This window comes from Somniosus microcephalus, unplaced genomic scaffold, assembly GCF_052327205.1.
Source record: "Somniosus microcephalus isolate GS21.2 unplaced genomic scaffold, FLI_Smic_1.0 unresolved_chr1, whole genome shotgun sequence".
Taxonomy (NCBI): domain Eukaryota; kingdom Metazoa; phylum Chordata; class Chondrichthyes; order Squaliformes; family Somniosidae; genus Somniosus; species Somniosus microcephalus.
The window spans coordinates 31,372,406-31,390,976 of NW_028225179.1; the positions used below are offsets into that span (position 1 = coordinate 31,372,406).

General features: G+C 45.9%; 1 protein-coding gene across 1 annotated transcript in view; it reads right to left on the reverse strand.

The window, feature by feature from the left end:
* Positions 1 to 18,571, reverse strand: part of LOC147094563 (NACHT, LRR and PYD domains-containing protein 3-like) — a 64,111-nt gene that overhangs the window by 21,217 nt on the left and 24,323 nt on the right. The window contains exons 3-4 of the mRNA XM_085974394.1: positions 14,738 to 14,909; positions 14,573 to 14,638 (exon numbers count right to left, since the gene is read on the reverse strand). Coding sequence (XP_085830520.1) covers positions 14,573 to 14,638; positions 14,738 to 14,909 — 238 coding nt within the window. The remainder of the gene's footprint in view (positions 1 to 14,572; positions 14,639 to 14,737; positions 14,910 to 18,571) is intronic.

The following is an 18,571-nucleotide window of genomic DNA, read 5'->3' on the forward strand; positions in this document are numbered from 1 at the left end:
GCCATTCAGAAAATGAGCCGTTTATTCCAACTCTCTGTTTTTCCTATCTGACAGCCAGTTCCCTATCCACGCCAAAACTTTCCCCTTTATCCCATGAGCCTCAATTTTCCATGCTAATCTTTTATGTGGGACCTTATCGAAGGCCTTTTGGAAGTCCAGGTACACCACATCTACTGGCTCTCCCCCATCTATTCTACCAGTTACTCCCTCAAAAAATTCCAATAGATTAGTCAAGCACGATTTACCCTTTGTAAATCCATGTTGACTCTGTCCTATCCTGTCCCCATTTGCTAAGTGCTCCGCTATTTCATCCTTAATGATGGACTCCAGCATTTTGCCCACATTGTGCAAGTTATCTGGGGTATTGTGTGCACAGAGAGGGACAGACTGTGAATAGACAGGAGATAGACTGCTATTGTTTCATGTGTTGTGCAGGTTATCTGGGGTATTGTGTGCACTGAGAGAGGGACAGACTGTGAATAGACAGGAGGTAGATTGCTATTGTTTCTTGCATTGTGCAGGTTATCTGGGGTATTGTGTGCACTGAGAGAGGGACAGACTGTGAATAGACAGGAGGTAGATTGCTGTTGTTTCATGGATTGTGCAGGTTATCTGGGGTATTGTGTGCACTGAGAGAGGGACAGACCTCGAATAGACAGGAGGTAGATTGCTATTGTTTCATGAATTGTGCAGGTTATCTGGGGTATTGTGTGCACAGAGAGGGACAGACTGTGAATAGACAGGAGGTAGATTGCTATTTCATGAATTGTGCAGGTTATCTGGGGTATTGTGTGCACTGAGAGAGGGTCAGACTGTGAATAGACAGGAGGTAGATTGCTATTGTTTCATGTATTGTGCAGGTTATCTGGGGTATTGTGAAGGTTATCTGGTATTGTGTGCACTGAGAGGGACAGACTGTGAATAGACAGGAGGTAGATTGCTGTTGTTTCATGAATTGTGCAGGTTACCTGGGGTATTGTGTGCACTGAGAGAGGGTCAGACTGTGAATAGACAGGAGGTAGATTGCTATTGTTTCATGTATTGTGCAGGTTATCTGGGGTATTGTGTGCACTGAGAGGGACAGACTGTGAATAGACAGGAGGTAGATTGCTATTGTTTCATGTATTGTGCAGGTTATCTGGGGTATTGTGTGCACTGAAAGAGGGACAGACTGTGAATAGACAGGAGGTAGATTGCTATTGTTTCATGTATTGTGCAGGTTATCTGGGGTATTGTGTGCACTGAGAGAGGGACAGACTGTGAATAGGCACGAGGTAGATTGCTATTGTTTCATGTATTGTGCAGGTTATCTGGGGTATTGTGTGCACTGAAAGAGGGACAGACTGTGAATAGACAGGAGGTAGATTGCTATTGTTTCATGTATTGTGCAGGTTATCTGTGGTATTGTGTGCACTGAGAGGGACAGACTGTGAATAGACAGGAGGTAGATTGCTATTGTTTCATGAATTGTGCAGGTTATCTGGGGTATTGTGTGCACTGAGAGAGGGACAGACTGTGAATAGACAGGAGGTAGATTGCTATTTCATGAATTGTGCAGGTTATCTGGGGTATTGTGTGCACTGAGAGAGGGACAGACTGTGAATAGACAGGAGGTAGATTGCTATTGTTTCATGTATTGTGCAGGTTATCTGGAGTATTGTGTGCACTGAGAGAGACAGACTGTGAATAGACAGGAGGTAGATTGCTATTGTTTCATGTATTGTGCAGGTTATCTGGGGTATTGTGTGCACAGAGAGGGACAGACTGTGAATAGACAGGAGGTAGAATGCTACTGTTTCATGTATTGTGCAGATTATCTGGGGTATTGTGTGCACTGAAAGAGGGACAGACTGTGAATAGGCAGGAGGTAGATTGCTATTGTTTCATGTATTGTGCAGGTTATCTGGGGTATTGTGTAGGTTATCTGGGGTATTGTGTGCACTGAGAGAGGGACAGACTGTGAACAGACAGGAGGTAGATTGCTATTGTTTCATGAATTGTGCAGGTTATCTGGGGTATTGTGTGCACTGAGAGAGGGACAGACTGTGAATAGACAGGAGGTAGATTGCTATTGTCTCATGAATTGTGCAGGTTATCTGGGGTATTGTGTGCACTGAGAGAGGGACAGACTGTGAATAGACAGGAGGTAGATTGCTATTGTTTCATGTATTGTGCAGGTTATCTGGAGTATTGTGTGCACTGAGAGAGACAGACTGTGAATAGACAGGAGGTAGATTGCTATTGTTTCATGTATTGTGCAGGTTATCTGGGGTATTGTGTGCACAGAGAGGGACAGACTGTGAATAGACAGGAGGTAGAATGCTACTGTTTCATGTATTGTGCAGGTTATCTGGGGTATTGTGTGCACTGAAAGAGGGACAGACTGTGAATAGGCAGGAGGTAGATTGCTATTGTTTCATGTATTGTGCAGGTTATCTGGGGTATTGTGTAGGTTATCTGGGGTATTGTGTGCACTGAGAGAGGGACAGACTGTGAACAGACAGGAGGTAGATTGCTATTGTTTCATGAATTGTGCAGGTTATCTGGGGTATTGTGTGCACTGAGAGAGGGACAGACTGTGAATAGACAGGAGGTAGATTGCTATTGTCTCATGAATTGTGCAGGTTATCTGGGGTATTGTGTGCACTGAGAGGGACAGACTGTGAATAGACAGGAGGTAGATTGCTATAGTTTCATGAATTGTGCAGGTTATCTGGGGTATTGTGTGCACTGAGAGAGGGACAGACTGTGAATAGACAGGAGGTAGATTGCTATAGTTTCATGTATTGTGCAGGTTATCTGGGGTATTGTGTGCACTGAGAGGGACAGACTGTGAATAGACAGGAGGTAGATTGCTATAGTTTCATGAATTGTGCAGGTTATCTGGGGTATTGTGTGCACTGAGAGAGGGACAGACTGTGAATAGACAGGAGGTAGATTGCTATTGTTTCATGAATTGTGCAGGTTATCTGGGGTATTGTGCGCACTGAGAGAGGGACAGACTGTGAATAGACAGGAGGTAGATTGCTATTGTTTCATGAATTGTGCAGGTTATCTGGGGTATTGTGCGCACTGAGAGAGGGACAGACTGTGAATAGACAGGAGGTAGATTGCTATAGTTTCATGAATTGTGCAGGTTATCGGGGGTATTGTGTGCACTGAGGGACAGACTGTGAATAGACAGGAGGTAGATTGCTATTGTTTCATGAATTGTGCAGGTTATCTGGGGTATTGTGTGCACTGAGAGGGACAGACTGTGAATAGACAGGAGGTAGATTGCTATTGTTTCATGAATTGTGCAGGTTATCAGGGGTATTGTGTGCACTGAGAGAGACAGACTGTGAATAGACAGGAGGTAGATTGCTATTGTTTCATGTATTGTGCAGGTTATCTGGGGTATTGTGTGCACTGAGAGGGACAGACTGTGAATAGACAGGAGGAAGATTGCTATTGTTTCATGAATTGTGCAGGTTATCAGGGGTATTGTGTGCACAGAGAGGGACAGACTGTGAATAGACAGGAGGTAGATTGCTATTGTTTCATGTATTGTGCAGGTTATCTGGGGTATTGTGTGCACTGAGAGGGACAGACTGTGAATAGACAGGAGGTAGATTGCTATTGTTTCATGTATTGTGCAGGTTATCTGGGGTATTGTGTGCACTGAGAGAGGGACAGACTGTGAATAGACAGGAGGTAGATTGCTATTGTTTCATGAATTGTGCAGGTTATCTGGGGTATTGTGTGCACTGAGAGAGGGACAGACTGAATAGACAGGAGGTAGATTGCTATTGTTTCATGAATTGTGCAGGTTATCTGGGGTATTGTGTGCACTGAGAGGGACAGACTGTGAAGAGACAGGAGGTAGACTGCTATTGTTTCTTGCATTGTGCAGGTTATCTGGGGTATTGTGTGCACTGAGAGAGGGACAGACTGAATAGACAGGAGGTAGATTGCTATTGTTTCATGTATTGTGCAGGTTATCTGGGGTATTGTGTGCACTGAGAGAGGGACAGACTGAATAGACAGGAGGTAGATTGCTATTGTTTCATGTATTGTGCAGGTTATCTGGGGTATTGTGAAGGTTATCTGGTATTGTGTGCACTGAGAGGGACACACTGTGAATAGACAGGAGGTAGATTGCTGTTGTTTCATGAATTGTGGCAGGTTACCTGGGGTATTGTGTGCACTGAGAGGGGGTCAGACTGTGAATAGACAGGAGGTAGATTGCTATTGTTTCATGTATTGTGCAGGTTATCTGGGGTATTGTGTGCACTGAGGAAGGGTCAGACTGTGAATGGACAGGAGGTAGATTGCTATTGTTTCATGTATTGTGCAGGTCATCTGGGGTATTGTGTGCACTGAGAGAGGGACAGACTGTGAATAGACAGGAGGTAGATTGCTGTTGTTTCATGTATTGTGCAGGTTATCTGGGTATTGTGAAGGTTATCTGTGGTATTGTGTGCACTGAGAGGGACAGACTGTGAATAGACAGGAGGTAGATTGCTGTTGTTTCATGTATTGTGCAGGTTATCTGGGGTATTGTGAAGGTTATCTGTGGTATTGTGTGCACTGAGAGGAACAGACTGTGAATAGACAGGAGGTAGATTGCTGTTGTTTCATGAATTGTGCAGGTTACCTGGGGTATTGTGTGCACTGAGAGGGACAGACTGTGAATAGACAGGAGGTAGATTGCTGTTGTTTCATGGATTGTGCAGGTTATCTGGGGTATTGTGTGCACTGAGAAGGACAGACTGTGAATAGACAGGAGGTAGATTGCTATTGTTTCATGAATTGTGCAGGTTATTTGGGGCATTGTGTGCACTGAGAGGGACAGACTGTGAATAGACAGGAGGTAGATTGCTATTGTTTCATGTATTGTGCAGGTTATCTGCGGTATTGTGTGCACTGAGAGAGGGACAGACTGTGAATAGACAGGAGGTAGATTACTATTGTTTCATGGATTGTGCAGGTTATCTGTGGTGTATTGTGTGCACTGAGAGGGGACAGACTGTGAATAGACAGGAGGTAGATTGCTATTGTTTCATGAATTGTGCAGGTTATCTGGGGTATTGTGTGCACTGAGAGAGGGACAGACTGAATAGACAGGAGGTAGATTGCTATTTCATGAATTGTGCAGGTTATCTGGGGTATTGTGTGCACTGAGAGAGGGACAGACTGTGAATAGACAGGAGGGTAGATTGCTATTGTTTCATGTATTGTGCAGGTTATCTGGAGTATTGTGTGCACAGAGAGGGATAGACTGTGAATAGACAGGAGGTAGATTGCTATTGTTTCATGAATTGTGCAGGTTATCTAGGGTATTGTGTGCACAGAGGGACAGACTGTGAATAGACAGGAGGTAGATTGCTATTGTTTCATGAATGTGCAGGTTATTTGGGGAATTGTGTGCACAGAGAGGGACAGACTGTGAATAGACAGGAGGTAGATTGCTTTTGTTTCATGTATTGTGCAGGTTATCTGGGGTATTGTGTGCACTGAGAGAGGACAGACTGTTGAATAGACAGGAGGTAGATTGCTGTTGTTTCATGAATTGTGCAGGTTATCTGGGGTATTGTGTGCACTGAGAGAGGGACAGACTGTGAATAGACAGAGGTAGATTGTTATTGTTTCATGTACTGTGCAGGTTATCTGGGTATTGTGTGCACAGAGAGGAACAGACTGTGAATAGACAGGAGGTAGATTGCTATTGTTTCATGAATTGGTGCAGTTATCTGGGGTATTGTGTGCACTGAGAGAGGGACAGACTGTGAATAGACAGGAGGTAGATTGCTATTGTTTCATGAATTGTGCAGGTTATCTGGGGTATTGTGTGCACTGAGAGGGACAGACTGTGAATAGACAGGAGGTAGATTGCTATTGTTTCATGTATTGTGCAGGTTATCTGGGGTATTGTGTGCACAGAGAGGGACAGACTGTGAATAGACAGGAGGTAGAATGCTACTGTTTCATGTATTGTGCAGGTTATCTGGGGTATTGTGTGCACTGAAAGAGGGACAGACTGAATAGGCAGGAGGTAGATTGCTATTGTTTCATGTATTGTGCAGGTTATCTGGGGTATTGTGTAGGTTATCTGGGGTATTGTGTGCACTGAGAGAGGGACAGACTGTGAACAGACAGGAGGTAGATTGCTATTTCATGAATTGTGCAGGTTATCTGGGGTATTGTGTGCACTGAGAGAGGGACAGACTGTGAATAGACAGGAGGTAGATTGCTATTGTCTCATGAATTGTGCAGGTTATCTGGGGTATTGTGTGCACCGAGAGAGGGACAGACTGTGAATAGACAGGAGGTAGATTGCTATTGTTTCATGAATTGTGCAGGTTATCTGGGGTATTGTGTGCACTGAGAGAGGGACAGACTGTGAATAGACAGGAGGTAGATTGCTATTGTCTCATGAATTGTGCAGGTTATCTGGGGTATTGTGTGCACTGAGAGGGACAGACTGTGAATAGACAGGAGGTAGATTGCTATAGTTTCATGAATTGTGCAGGTTATCTGGGGTATTGTGTGCACTGAGAGAGGGACAGACTGTGAATAGACAGGAGGTAGATTGCTATTGTTTCATGAATTGTGCAGGTTATCTGGGGTATTGTGTGCACTGAGAGAGGGACAGACTGTGAATAGACAGGAGGTAGATTGCTATAGTTTCATGAATTGTGCAGGTTATCTGGGGTATTGTGTGCACTGAGAGAGGGACAGACTGTGAATAGAGAGGAGGTAGATTGCTATAGTTTCATGAATTGTGCAGGTTATCTGGGGTATTGTGTGCACTGAGAGAGGGGACAGACTGTGAATAGACAGGAGGTAGATTGCTATTGTCTCATGAATTGTGCAGGTTATCTGGGGTATTGTGTGCACTGAGAGGGACAGACTGTGAATAGACAGGAGGTAGATTGCTATTGTCTCATGAATTGTGCAGGTTATCTGGGGTATTGTGTGCACTGAGAGGGACAGACTGTGAATAGACAGGAGGTAGATTGCTATAGTTTCATGAATTGTGCAGGTTATCTGGGGTATTGTGTGCACTGAGAGAGGGGCAGACTGTGAATAGACAGGAGGTAGACTGCTATTGTTTCATGTATTGTGCAGGTTATCTGGGGTATTGTGTGCACTGAGAGAGGGACAGACTGTGAATAGACAGGAGGTAGATTGCTATTGTTTCATGAATTGTGCACGTTATCTGGGGTATTGTGTGCACTGAGAGAGGGACAGACTGTGAATAGACAGGAGGTAGATTGCTATAGTTTCATGAATTGTGCAGGTTATCTGGGGTATTGTGTGCACTGAGAGAGGGACAGACTGTGAATAGAGAGGAGGTAGATTGCTATAGTTTCATGAATTGTGCAGGTTATCTGGGGTATTGTGTGCACTGAGAGAGGGACAGACTGTGAATAGACAGGAGGTAGATTGCTATTGTCTCATGAATTGTGCAGGTTATCTGGGGTATTGTGTGCACTGAGGGACAGACTGTGAATAGACAGGAGGTAGATTGCTATAGTTTCATGAATTGTGCAGGTTATCTGGGGTATTGTGTGCACTGAGAGAGGGACAGACTGAATAGACAGGAGGTAGATTGCTATTGTTTCATGAATTGTGCAGGTTATCTGGGGTATTGTGTGCACTGAGAGGGACAGACTGTGAATAGACAGGAGGTAGACTGCTATTGTTTCATGTGTTGTGCAGGTTATCTGGGGTATTGTGTGCACTGAGAGCGGGACAGACTGTGAATAGACAGGAGGTAGATTGCTATTGTTTCTTGCATTGTGCAGGTTATCTGGGGTATTGTGTGCACTGAGAGAGGGACAGACTGTGAATAGACAGGAGGTAGATTGCTATTGTTTCATGAATTGTGCAGGTTATCTGGGGTATTGTGTGCACAGAGAGGGACAGACTGTGAATAGACAGGAGGTAGATTGCTATTGTTTCATGTATTGTGCAGGTTATCTGGGGTATTGTGTGCACAGAGAGGGACAGACTGTGAATAGACAGGAGGTAGATTGCTATTGTTTCATGTATTGTGCAGGTTATCTGGGGTATTGTGTGCACTGAGAGAGGGACAGACTGAATAGACAGGAGGTAGATTGCTATTGTTTCATGAATTGTGCAGGTTATTTGGGGAATTGTTCTGCACAGAGAGGGACAGACTGTGAATAGACAGGAGGTAGATTGCTATTGTTTCATGAATTGTGCAGGTTATCTGGGGTATTGTGTGCACTGAGAGAAGGACAGACTGTGAATAGACAGGAGGTAGATTGCTATTTCATGAATTGTGCAGGTTATCTGGGGTATTGTGTGCACTGAGAGAGGGACAGACTGTGAATAGACAGGAGGTAGATTGCTATTGTTTCATGTATTGTGCAGGTTATCTAGGGTATTGTGTGCACTGAGAGAGGGACAGACTGTGAATAGACAGGAGGTAGATTGCTTTTGTTTCATGTATTGTGCAGGTTATCTGGGGTATTGTGTGCACTGAGAGGGACAGAATGTGAGAAGACAGGAGGAAGATTGCTATTGTTTCATGAATTGTGCAGGTTATCTGGGGTATTGTGTGCACTGAGAGGGACAGACTGTGAATAGACAGGAGGTAGATTGCTATTGTTTCATGAATTGTGCAGGTTATCTGGGGTATTGTGTGCACTGAGAGAGGGACAGACTGTGAATAGACAGGAGGTAGATTGCTGTTGTTTCATGAATTGTGCAGGTTATCTGGGGTATTGTGTGCACAGAGAGGGACAGACTGTGAATAGACAGGAGGTAGATTGTTATTGTTTCATGTATTGTGCAGGTTATCTGGGGTATTGTGTGCACAGAGAGGAACAGACTGTGAATAGACAGGAGGTAGATTGCTATTGTTTCATGAATTGTGCAGGTTATCTGGGGTATTGTGTGCACTGAGAGAGGGACAGACTGTGAATAGACAGGAGGTAGATTGCTATTGTTTCATGAATTGTGCAGGTTATCTGGGGTATTGTGTGCACTGAGAGAGGGACAGACTGTGAATAGACAGGAGGTAGATTGCTATTGTTTCATGAATTGTGCAGGTTATCTGGGGTATTGTGTGCACTGAGAGGGACAGACTGTGAATAGACAGGAGGTAGATTGCTATAGTTTCATGAATTGTGCAGGTTATCTGGGGTATTGTGTCGGTTATCTGGGGTATTGTGTGCACTGAGAGAGGGACAGACTGTGAATAGACAGGAGGTAGATTGCTATTTCATGAATTGTGCAGGTTATCTGGGGTATTGTGTGTACTGAGAGAGGGACAGACTGTGAGTAGACAGGAGGTAGATTGCTATTTCATGAATTGTGCAGGTTATCTGGGGTATTGTGTGCACTGAGAGAGGGACAGACTGTGAATAGACAGGAGGTAGATTGCTATTGTTTCATGAATTGTGCAGGTTATCTGGGGTATTGTGTGCACTGAGAGGGACAGACTGTGAATAGACAGGAGGTAGATTGCTATAGTTTCATGAATTGTGCAGGTTATCGGGGGTATTGTGTGCACTGAGGGACAGACTGTGAATAGACAGGAGGTAGATTGCTATTGTTTCATGTATTGTGCAGGTTATCTGGGGTATTGTGTGCACTGAGAGGGAGAGACTGTGAATCGACAGGAGGTAGATTGCTATTTCATGAATTGTGCAGGTTATCTGGGGTATTGTGTGCACTGAGAGAGGGTCAGACTGAATAGACAGGAGGTAGATTGCTATTGTTTCATGTATTGTGCAGGTTATCTGGGGTATTGTGTGCACAGAGAGGGTCAGACTGTGAATAGACAGGAGGTAGATTGCTATTGTTTCATGTATTGTGCAGGTTATCTGGGGTATTGTGTGCACTGAGGGACAGACTGTGAATAGACAGGAGGTAGATTGCTATTGTTTCATGTATTGTGCAGGTTATCTGGGGTATTGTGTGCACTGAGAGAGGGACAGCCTGAATAGACAGGAGGTAGATTGCTATTGTTTCATGAATTGTGCAGGTTATCTGGGGTATTGTGAAGGTTATCTGTGGTATTGTGTGCACTGAGAGGGACAGACTGTGAATAGACAGGAGGTAGATTGCTATTGTTTCATGTATTGTGCAGGTTATCTGGGGTATTGTGAAGGTTACCTGGGGTATTGTGTGCACTGAGAGAGACAGACTGTGAATAGACAGGAGGTAGATTGCTATTGTTTCATGTATTGTGCAGGTTATCTGCGGTATTGTGTGCACTGAGAGAGGGACAGACTGTGAATAGACAGGAGGTAGATTGCTGTTGTTTCATGGATTGTGCAGGTTATCTGGGGTATTGTGTGCACTGAGAGAGGGACAGACTGTGAATAGACAGGAGGTAGATTGCTGTTGTTTCATGAATTGTGCAGGTTATCTGGGGTACTGTGTGCACTGAGAGGGACAGACTGTGAATAGACAGGAGGTAGATTGCTGTTGTTTCATGTATTGAGCAGGTTATCTGGGGTATTGTGTGCACTGAGAGAGGGACAGACTTTGAATAGACAGGAGGTAGTTTGCTATTGTTTCATGTATTGTGCAGGTTATCTGGGGTATTGTGTGCACTGAGAGAGGGACAGACTGTGAATAGACAGGAGGTAGATTGCTATTGTTTCATGAATTGTGCAGGTTATCTGGGGTATTGTGTGCACTGAGAGAGGGACAGACTGTGAATAGACAGGAGGTAGATTGCTATTGTTTCATGAATTGTGCAGCTTATCTGGGGTATTGTGTGCACTGAGAGAGGGACAGACTGTGAATAGACAGGAGGTAGATTGCTATTGTTTCATGAATTGTGCAGGTTATCTGGGGTATTGTGTGCACTGAGAGAGGGACAGACTGTGAATAGACAGGAGGTAGATTGCTATTGTTTCATGAATTGTGCAGGTTATCTGGGGTATTGTGTGCACTGAGAGAGGGACAGACTGAATAGACAGGAGGTAGATTGCTATTGTTTCATGAATTGTGCAGGTTATCTGGGGTATTGTGTGCACTGAGAGAGGGACAGACTGTGAATAGACAGGAGGTAGATTGCTATTGTTTCATGTATTGTGCAGGTTATCTGGGGTATTGTGTGCACTGAGAGGGACAGACTGTGAATAGACAGGAGGTAGATTGCTATTGTTTCATGAATTGTGCAGGTTATCTGGGGTATTGTGTGCACTGAGAGGGACAGACTGTGAATAGACAGGAGGTAGATTGCTATTGTTTCATGAATTGTGCAGGTTATCTGGGGTATTGTGTGTACTGAGAAGGACAGACTGTGAATAGACAGGAGGTAGATTGCTTTTGTTTCATGAATTGTGCAGGTTATCCGGTGTATTGTGTGCACGGAGAAAGATGGTTGAAGGTATTCTGAGGTTAGGCTGTAAGAAGGGTTACTGGGTTTGATGAGTTTTGTTTGATCAGGAGACTTCGGTATTGAAATGTTTTAATGGATTTCACAAAATTAATGCAGAGATCAGGCTCACAATTAGCAAAATAATTACTAATGGAGTGAATTGAAAGTAAGAGGGTAACTCAGGGTATTTTTGTCGCCCGTAACATAATTTATTGGGTGGACCAGTTACCAAGGAAACACAGTGATGGGGCCTTGTTAGGCGGGGTAGAGACAATTGAACGAGTTTGTGTCAATACACGGAGAGGGGTAAGTGGGTCATCTCTCTAACAGGGACAGGCTTATCTTGGGTCAAATACACATTTTCTGCACCTAATCATTCTCCTGTTATAAGGGGCTGGATTTTCCAACCCCCATGGGTGCGTACTAGGTGTGTATGCACCCATTGGCGTCTCGCAAGTGTCAGTTTCAGGCAATGGAAGCGCATGTGCTGAAAACCGGCACTGGCGACCTGTCAAGGTCCGCCAGCCCAGGAAAATTGCCTCTGCGGGTGGAGAGATGCGCTTTTTGCACAACTTCCGCCCGCTGAAAGGCCATGGAATTCCTACGCCTGGTTAAAGCAGGCAAAAGGCCGGATTTTATCTGCTTAAGAATGTTGAAAAATAGAAATATTACATTTGACAACGCCATAGCATACAAGGCTACGGACCAAGTGCTGGGAAATGGGATTAGAATAGACAGGGCTTGAAGGCCGGTGCGGACACGATAGGCCGAAGGGCTTCTTTCTGTGCTGTATAACTCTATGACTCAATTCTGTGTGTACAGACCTGTCAAAAGTATGAAGGGGGATCCCATTCTTTGATTGGTTCACCTAGCCTACATGATCCCAATGGCGCGCGAACTGCATCTGCCCCTGGGATACGTGGGCTTCTCCCAGCACAGATGCGGAGAGACCCCGGCGCGGACACGGACAGGCCCCGGCGCGGACACGGACAGGCCCCGGCGCAGACCGGAGAGGACGTGGACCCGGAGATGCCCGGCGTGGACCCAGAGAGGGCGCGGACCCGGAGTGGGCCCGGCGCAGAACCGGAGAGGCCCCAGCGCAGACCCGGCACGGACCCGGAGAGGCCTGGCGCAGACCCGGAGAGGCCCAGCCTCGGGATTTATGGAACCAGCAGGTAGGTTCAAAGATTTGTTCCGATCGGAGGCATCAGGATCCTGCCAGGTGTGTATGGGGATTCACAGTGTATCAGGATTCTGCCAGGTGTGTGTGGGGTTTCACAGTGTATCAGGATCCTGCCAGGTGTGTATGGGGTTTCACAGTGTATCAGGATCCTGCCAGGTGTGTATGGGGTTTCACAGTGTATCAGGATCCTGCCAGGTGTGTATGGGGTTTCACAGTGTATCAGGATCCTGCCAGGTGTGTATGGGGTTTCACAGTGTATCAGGATCCTGCCAGGTGTGTATGAGGTTTCACAGTGTATCAGGATTCTGTCAGGTGTGTGCAATTTTTCATCGCCTTGTGAGGAAGGATGTTCTTGCCATGGAGGGAGTGCAGCGAAGATTCACCAGGCTGATACCTGGGATGGCAGGAATGACGTATGAGGAGAGATTGGGTCGATTGGGCTTGTACTCGCTGGAGTTTAGAAGAATGATAGGGGATCTCATTGAAACTTATAAAATACTGGCAGGACTGGACAGACTCGATGCAGGGAGGATGTTCCCGATGGTCGGAGAATCCAGAACCAGGGGTCACAGTCTAAGGATAAGGGTAGGCCCTTCAGGACAGAAATGAGGAGGAATTTATTCACCCAGAGAGTGGTGAACCTGTGGAATTCTCTAACACAGAAGGCAGTAGAGGCCAATTCATTAAATATATTCAAGAAGGAGTTGGATATATTTCTTAAGGCTAAAGGGATCAAGGGGTATGGGGAGAAAGCAGGGACCGGGTACTGAATTCGGATGATCAGCCATGATCGGATTGAATGGCAGAGCAGACTTGAGGGGCCTAATGGCCGACTCCTGCTCCTATATTCGAAGTTTCTATGCCAGGTGTGTATGGGGTTTCAGTGTATCAGGATCCTGCCAGGTGTGTATGGGGTTTCACAGTGTATCAGGATCCTGCCAGGTGTGTATGGGGTTTCAGTGTATCAGGACCCTGCCAGGTGTGTATGGGGTTTCACAGTGTATCAGGACCCTGCCAGGTGTGTGTGGGGTTTCACAGTGTATCAGGATCCTGCCAGGTGTGTATGGGGTTTCACCGTGTATCAGGATCCTGCCAGGTGTGTATGGGGTTTCACAGTGTATCAGGATCCTGCCAGGTGTGTATGGGGTTTCACAGTGTATCAGGATCCTGCCAGGTGTGTATGTGGTTTCACAGTGTATCGGGATCCTGCCAGGTGTGTATGGGGTTTCACAGTGTATCAGGATCCTGCCAGGTGTGTATGGGGTTTCACAGTGTATCAGGATCCTGCCAGGTGTGTCTGGGGTTTCACAGTGTATCAGGATCCTGCCAGGTGTGTATGGGGTTTCACAGTGTATCAGGATCCTGCCAGGTGTGTCTGGGGTTTCACAGTGTATCGGGATCCTGCCAGGTGTGTCTGGGGTTTCACAGTGTTTCGGGATCCTGCCAGGTGTGTCTGGGGTTTCACAGTGTATCGGGATCCTGCCAGGTGTGTATGGGGTTTCACAGTGTATCGGGATCCTGCCAGGTGTGTATGGGGTTTCACAGTGTATCGGGTTTCACAGTGTATCAGGATCCTGCCAGGTGTGTATGGGGTTTCAGTGTATCAGGATCCTGCCAGGTGTGTATGGGGTTTCACAGTGTATCAGGATCCTGCCAGGTGTGTATGGGGTTTCACAGTGTATCAGGATCCTGCCAGGTGTGTATGGGGTTTCGCAGTGTATCAGGATCCTGCCAGGTGTGTATGGGGTTTCACAGTGAATCAGGATCCTGCCAGGTGTAGGCAATGTGCAGTTGGATTGACTGGAGCATACAAGACCTGCAAATTTACCAATAATTCAAAAATCAGCTTTATTTGTAAATTGAATCTATGGAGAACTTTTGTGGATTAATCACGAATCCAAATAATGTTCCATCCTATTCCCTGAGCCTTGGACCTTCTCATTCACAGATTCTGACAACATTTAAACAAATCAGCCCCAGTCAAATATTTGGATTCTATCGTGAGATAAACGGTTTGAAATCTCCATTTCATCACTTACCTCTCAGGTGTCTGGGTACTTCGGATAAACCTCGTGTGATGTTCATGTAATCAAATGGATCAGAACCTGTTTAAATCAATTAGCGTTCATGAAATCAGATCTGTGTAATATTACAGTAAAATCCTGTTTGAATGTGAAATTGAATTCAGTGTGATTTTACCGTACCAAGTTCCTGTATTTCTTTCAGTATTTTGTTCAGCTTTGGTACTCCATGGCGCATTTTCACAAAGGATTCCCACATCACCCTTCGGGCCCGAGAGCCTTTCTCCATCACCAGAGTTAGGAGAAGTTTGGAACTGTCCGCCCGGTTTCCCTTCTCCGCGAGCTCAGTGACTTTCTGTAAAGAATAGTAATGAATATATTGAGGAGCTGAGTGAAATATAAACACCGAGAATGTGAAGGAAAGGATCTGCTCAGTGATGGGATCTCCCAGTTGTTGAGCACAGGAAGCAGTCACTGTGCCAGGTTCTGATCCATTCTGAACATGGGCTGAATATTCTGTAAATATCTTGATTCAGTCATTAACGGCAAAGAAATTTGATGAATTATAGTTCTGAGAGAGTGAGGAATCGCTGAGAATCTGCAGCAGTTTTAACGTGATTATTTGTCTCTGTCCTTCAGTGTCCAACATGACATCAGATTACTGACAGACAATATGATAGACTCCTTTCTCTCAGTTTTTCCTGCTGCTGCACTTTGCGATTTCCCGAGAAATAAAAAAGCAGCGAGTCAGAACTCTAGTGGCAGGGAAGGAACGAATCTGAAGTGAGAGAAACAGCTAGAAAACTGTCTGAGAAATTACACTGACTAATCGAAACAATCACTGTTGGTGTAGGGCTGGAGAATCGACCAATAAAAATAATGAAAAATCTAATCGCTTTCCCCCCGGTAATTGAAATGTCCGACACCCGTTATTTTACACATCCGCTGCCGGTATGAAACCTCGGTAACTGAGAACAGATATCCAGCAATGGGGTTGGTGTAGTCAGGACTTATCAGCAAAACTTACATTTATATAACACCTTTAATGCAGAAAAGAAAGCGTCGAAAGGCACTTCAGAGGTGCAATCAGACAACGGACAGAGAGATGATGAGACGTCGAGAACGATAGCCTGTTGGTTATGTTACTGGACGGGTAACGATATGGAGAGGGCGAGGTGTGGAGAACGATAGCCTGTTGGTTATGTTACTGGACGAGTAATGATATAGAGAGGGCGAGGTGTGGAGAACGATAGCCTGTTGGTTATGTTACTGGACGGGTAACGATATGGAGAGGGCGAGGTGTGGAGAACGATAGCCTGTTGGTTATGTTACTGGACGAGTAATGATATAGAGAGGGCGAGGTGTGGAGAACGATAGCCTGTTGGTTATGTTACTGGACGGGTAACGATATGGAGAGGGCGAGGTGTGGAGAACGATAGCCTGTTGGTTATGTTACTGGACGAGTAATGATATAGAGAGGGCGAGGTGTGGAGAACGATAGCCTGTTGGTTATGTTACTGGACGGGTAACGATATGGAGAGGGCGAGGTGTGGAGAACGATAGCCTGTTGGTTATGTTACTGGACGGGTAATGATAGAGAGGGCGAGGTGTGGAGAACGATAGCCTGTTGGTTATGTTACTGGACAAGTAATCCTGAGATAACGGTCCAAATATCATCGTGGACGTTTCACGAATTGAATTCAAATTTGAAACATTTCAAAACAAAAAGCTGATATTAGTAAAGATCGTCGTAAAACCCAATGCCCTTTACGCCTGGTCTATACGCGACTCCAGTCCTTCACCAATGTGATGGCCTCTGAAATGGCCTAGAAAGCCTCTTGAAAGAAGGATACAGAAGAATAAAACCAGGCGGACCGCTCAGCTTCGGCATTGGATTCGGACACCACAAAGGAACACCCAGCCCAGTCAACCCTGCCAATCCCTCCTCATTAACTCCTGGGGACTGGTGCCAAAGTAGGGAGAAGTGGACCACACATTAGTCAAGCAACTGTGTGACATAGTGATACATTTAAAATCATAGTTATTCGGCAAAGTCCCAGGTACCGCCATCAGCAGTCATCGGACAGGACAGACCCACCAGTGGTGGGCGCAGTGATGTACCCTCAGATGCAAGTGTCCTTCGTGTCATCAACATTGACTCCAGAGCCAAGGAAATCTCATGCCTTCAGGTCAAACATGGGCAAGGAAACCTCCTGCTGATTACCACCTACCGCCCTCCCTCAGCCAATGAATCAGTGCTCCTCCATTTTGAACACAACTTGGAGGAAGCACTAAAGGTGACAAAAGTTCCAGAATGTACAGTAGGTGTGAGATTTAGTGCAGAGGTCCCCCGCATTTCAGTATCAAGAAACAAATGAATGAACTGGGCACAGCAAATGCTAAAGGTCCCGTCAATATTCTGGCTGTGGTGTTGAAGATCTGTGCTTTGGAACTAACCGTACATCTAGTGAAGTTGTTCCAGTATATCCACATCACTGGAATCTGCCCGACAATGTCGAGAATTGTCCAGGTATGTCCAGTCCACAAAGAGGACAAATCCAACCCGATCAATTACCGCCCTATCAGCCTGCTCGCAATCATCATCATCAAAGTGTTGGAAGGAGTTATAAACACTGCTATCAAGCAGCACTTCGTCACAAATAAGCTGCTCACCGAGGCTCAATTTGAGTTCCACCAGGACCAATCGACTCCAAACAAAGGACCAAAGAACTGAATTCCAGCTGTGAGGTGACAGTGACTGTGCTTGGCATCAAGGCAGTGTTCGACGTGTGTGGCACCATGGAGTGTGGTTATTGGAGCAGAATCGTCTCAGCACCCGGACATCACTGCAGGAGTTCCTCGGGACAGTGTTCGACGTGTGTGACACCATGGAGTGTGGTTATTGGAGAATCGTCTCAGCACCAGGACATCACTGCAGGAGATCCTCGGGGCAGTGTTCGACGTGTGTGACACCATGGAGTGTGGTTATTGGAGGAGAATCGTCTCAGCACCAGGACATCACTGCAGGAGTTCCTCGGGGCAGAGTCTTTGGACTAACCACTTCAGCTGCTTTGCCAATGACCTTCCCTCCATCATAAAGCCAGGAGTGGGGATGTTCTCTGATGATTGCAGTGTTCAGCTCCATTTTCAATTAGTCAGATAATGAAGCAGCCCGTGCTCGAATGCAGCAAGTCCTGGACAAAATCTAGACTTGGGCAGACAAGTGGCAAGTAACATTCGCACCCCACAAGTGTCAGGCAATGCCCATCTCTCACAGGAGTGTCCAACCATGTCCCTTTGTCATTCACTGGCATTGCCATCGTCAAATCCCTACCATTGACTAGCCACAAAAAACTCGTGGCTGCTAGAGCAGGTAAGAGGCTGTGTATTCTGTGGCGAGTGGCTCAACTCCCGGCCACCCAGGAGCCTCTCCTGCACCTATAGGTACAACTGCGGCGTGTGATGGAAAACTCTCCACTTGCCTGGATAGGTGCAGCTGCAACAACACTCGAAGCTCCCCGCAATCCAGGACAGAGAAATACACTTCATCAGTCCACCCACCCACCACCTTAAACATCCAATCCCTCCACCAACGGTGCACCATCACTGCAGTGTGTGCTGTTTACAGAAAGAACTGCAGCAGTTCGCCAAGGCTTCTTTGACAGTACCTCTCAAACCCGCAGCCTCTGCCACCTAGAAGGACAAGAGCATCATCCGCATGGAAACACCGCCACCTCCAAGTTCCACTTCAAGTAACATACGATCCTGACTTGAACATGTATCGCCGTTCCTTCATCGTCAGTGTAAATTAGAGCCAAAACACCCAGCGCCCTCTACAGAGGGAACAGGAGAAGCGACTGTATGTTTCCTTAACCAATCAGCTTGAAGAATCCTTACGCAAAGTCTGAACCAGGAAGTCTTAGTTAGAATATAGAATGCAATGTCAAATCACATTCAGAAAGTGAAATAGAGAGAGGGAAAGAATGATTGGATTCAGAATGCTTCTCACTGAAACAT